We start from the raw sequence: 3,038 nt of genomic DNA, 5'->3' as shown, positions 1-3,038 counted from the left end.
CTCCAAGGCTGTGCGAGAACGTTCCACAGGGCCTGACACTGGTGCTCCCACCTCCAGTTAAGAGGGCGAGACCCTAACAACGGCACATTCCCAACGGGCCCGAGACCATCTGCTCACATCGGTTAGTGCCAGAGGCCCAGCGAGCGGCGGCCATGCTGAAGCCCAGGAGCCGAGACGGCGGTGAAGGCGCCGCTGGCCCACGCCAGGCCCTGCAGCCATCAGGACCCCCGGCATCAACCAGGGCATGGGGACACCACAAATGGGAGACCGCTACCCAGTGGAAACCGTGTTTTGACCCCAGTTGAACTATTCCTAAGTCATCTGAGGGTGAAGAACTCGGCCCTCAGAACGCGGGACACCGAGTGCCGTTGGCAGGTCGCCAGCTTACGTGCAGCTGGCACGGAGGAGGCTCTGCGCAGCACAGCGATGGGGAAACGGATCCCATCCCACCTCCCAGCTCCGTCCCACCACGCGTTTCAAGGTCTGATCAGAAACCAGCGTTTGTAAAAGGACACGACTATTTAATTTAGCTTCTGACCAGTACTGCAGAAGCAGGCCACAGGCATGAGTACTTCGAAATGCAATCTGGTTATTTCCAGATCAACCTCGTTAACTTATTCAAACTTGACAAGTGGCTTGAGGAGATGACAATTCCCAAGGCTCCTACAGCCTATTTGGGTGGCGCCTGAGCGCGTGGCAGGCTCTGGCAGGTGTGCATGCTGCTCTCTGCACCGACAGGTGCCTCCGGAACAGAGGAGACGACCGACGCTGAGCTTCTGTCCCTTGCTGCCCGGAGTGGCAGCTAATGAAGGGGTGCCTTCAGGTCTAAAGCAAGATATCAATCCCCTTAGCTGAGCTCAAGTCCCTGCCACCGGTTTTAGTGGAAACAGAAAATTAACAAAAAAAAATCCTACAAAGAATAAAATAAAATAACTTGGTGCTTGCTCTTCAAACTGCAGATTTAATAATATCATCAACGACCACATGTTGCAACACTGTCCAATGGAATGAACTAGAAGAATCACTCACTTTGTCAGCATCTGGGGTTTTGTTTTCTTCTGAGGTAAGTTCAGGTGAAGGGGGAGACTGTGAGGTCTGCTGACCATCAGTTTGTACCTGGGGCTGTGTTCCAGCTTCACTGCTGTCTTGCTGGATACTTTTCTGAAATGAAAGCCCAGGCACAAAGGATGTAGAAAGTAGGTGTACTTGGAAAAATGTAAAGGTTACAGGGCACCAGAGATAGTAAGCTCAATTTCTGAAATCTTAACAGGTAGGAGAAAATACATTGGAAAAAGCAAAATGAACACAAAATATTTGAAAATGACTTAGAAATTTTAAACCTTTAAAAACTGGTTTGTGTGACAGCAGTTGACATAGTTAAATAGCAAGCAGTAGGCATTTTGACTGTCGTGATGACACTTAAGAGACTTCCACCGAGCTTTGTGCAGACGATCACTCTCAAAACCAAAGGCGATGGGCCCGCGACTCTGGGCGTGTCCCAGAAACAAGCTTTCACAGCCTGACCGCAGGAGCTAACCCTGCATCCGGACACCTCTCCACTGACGGCCAACCTGCAGTTAGTTCTTCAGGGGACAGCATGAGAGCTCAGACACGCAAGACCCGCTAGTTACCCACAGAAGACCTTGGCGTAAGGCGTCTGTGCTGTGTGGTAACAGCCTCGACCCTTTTGCCAGCCCTGAAGGCGCTCGTGTTTTTCTGTCAGAGCTCAGAGATGCTCAGACACTCAAGTGTTCGGAAGCCAGGCCCTCCTGACACACATCCAGAGGCACTAGAGACTGACACGACAGGTATCAGGATAATGGTGTCTGTAGCCGAATGAGGAAATACATGGCACTAGTCACTCAGCTCACTAGACTGGACTTTCTCTAAGTGAGACAAACACTGAGGCTCAGGATAACTTTCCTTTCGTGTTCTAGAAATGACGAGGCCTCTGACCATGGAACGGCACGTGTCCCCACACCGTGAATGAAACTCTATACTGCCTGCCTCTCGATTTGTGACTTCTGATCGTTATCCAGAAGTAAACGATAATGGCAGATTTTTTTCAGTTGCTTAAAGTTCTCCTGCCGACCCTGTAAAAGCAGCACTTGTACGAAAGGGAGTCTATGCTAAGAACACAAAGAGGAACCTCCATCACCCACGAAGAGGCGTGTCCCCCTTCCTCCCACATAACCACACGCAAGCAAGTTCTGAAATACCAAAGCCAATCTTGCCCTATAACTTAAAAAAAAAAAACAAAACAGCTTTAGTATCACGTACACATTTCACTAGTTTTTTACAGTTTTTTTTTCTTTTCCTCTTAAATCATTGGTCAATGTATGACTTCTCCATATGTGATCTATATCTTAAAAAAATACTCAAAGAAACTCTACCTACTCCAACTGAACTGTCATGTGCCTGAAAGTTCATATTAAGCTACGCACACTTTAATCACAATTCACTGCAGTCCAGGCTGTATGTTACCATCATAGAACAGCTGCTGTTATCATGACCCAACATTCTTAATCAAAATTAATGGCTAAAACCTATTTTAACCAATCCCTACCCTTCTCTTACATCTTAGAATTAAGTCAACTGTGTATTTGCACTTAAAAGCTCGCCGCAGACCTACCTCAGAGTCTGGGTTTTCTGGGGGTCTCTGGCTCTGACCCTCCACGTCCGCTTCCACGGAAGGCAGCTCGCTGTCCTCGGTGGGGACCTTCTCCACCATCGACGCTGTTGAGATGGTGAAGATGCCATGGCTGTTGACGCGCACTTTTACTTTCACTCTGGATTTTTCTCCATCCTTCTGTGCGGAAACATTCTGAACTACGAAGCGGCCTAAATGAAAACTCGACAAGTTAAGAGCTGAATCTACATCTCTGTAAATACAAAGGTTAAGATAAACAGCTTAGAAGGGCCGTTATTCCAGTCTCCCCATTTTCTCTACCAACTGTCATGTGCACCATTATCTCTCAAAACAGACTCAGATGTCCCTGGGACACTTATGATACCTGGGATTTGTGACACCTCCGTTA

At 48.1% G+C, this 3,038-nt stretch overlaps 1 protein-coding gene across 1 annotated transcript in view; it reads right to left on the bottom strand.

Annotated features, from left to right (window-relative positions):
- HSPH1 (heat shock protein family H (Hsp110) member 1) overlaps window positions 1–3,038 on the bottom strand; it is a 28,131-nt gene that overhangs the window by 8,896 nt on the left and 16,197 nt on the right. Inside the window, exons 7-8 of the mRNA XM_023530673.1 lie at window positions 2,633–2,910; window positions 1,030–1,161 (exon numbers count right to left, since the gene is read on the bottom strand). Coding sequence (XP_023386441.1) covers window positions 1,030–1,161; window positions 2,633–2,910 — 410 coding nt within the window. The remainder of the gene's footprint in view (window positions 1–1,029; window positions 1,162–2,632; window positions 2,911–3,038) is intronic.

This window comes from Pteropus vampyrus, unplaced genomic scaffold (genome assembly GCF_000151845.1).
Source record: "Pteropus vampyrus isolate Shadow unplaced genomic scaffold, Pvam_2.0 Scaffold52, whole genome shotgun sequence".
In the NCBI taxonomy this organism is placed as follows: Eukaryota; Metazoa; Chordata; class Mammalia; order Chiroptera; family Pteropodidae; genus Pteropus; species Pteropus vampyrus.
This window is presented reverse-complemented; position numbering and strand designations above follow the sequence as displayed.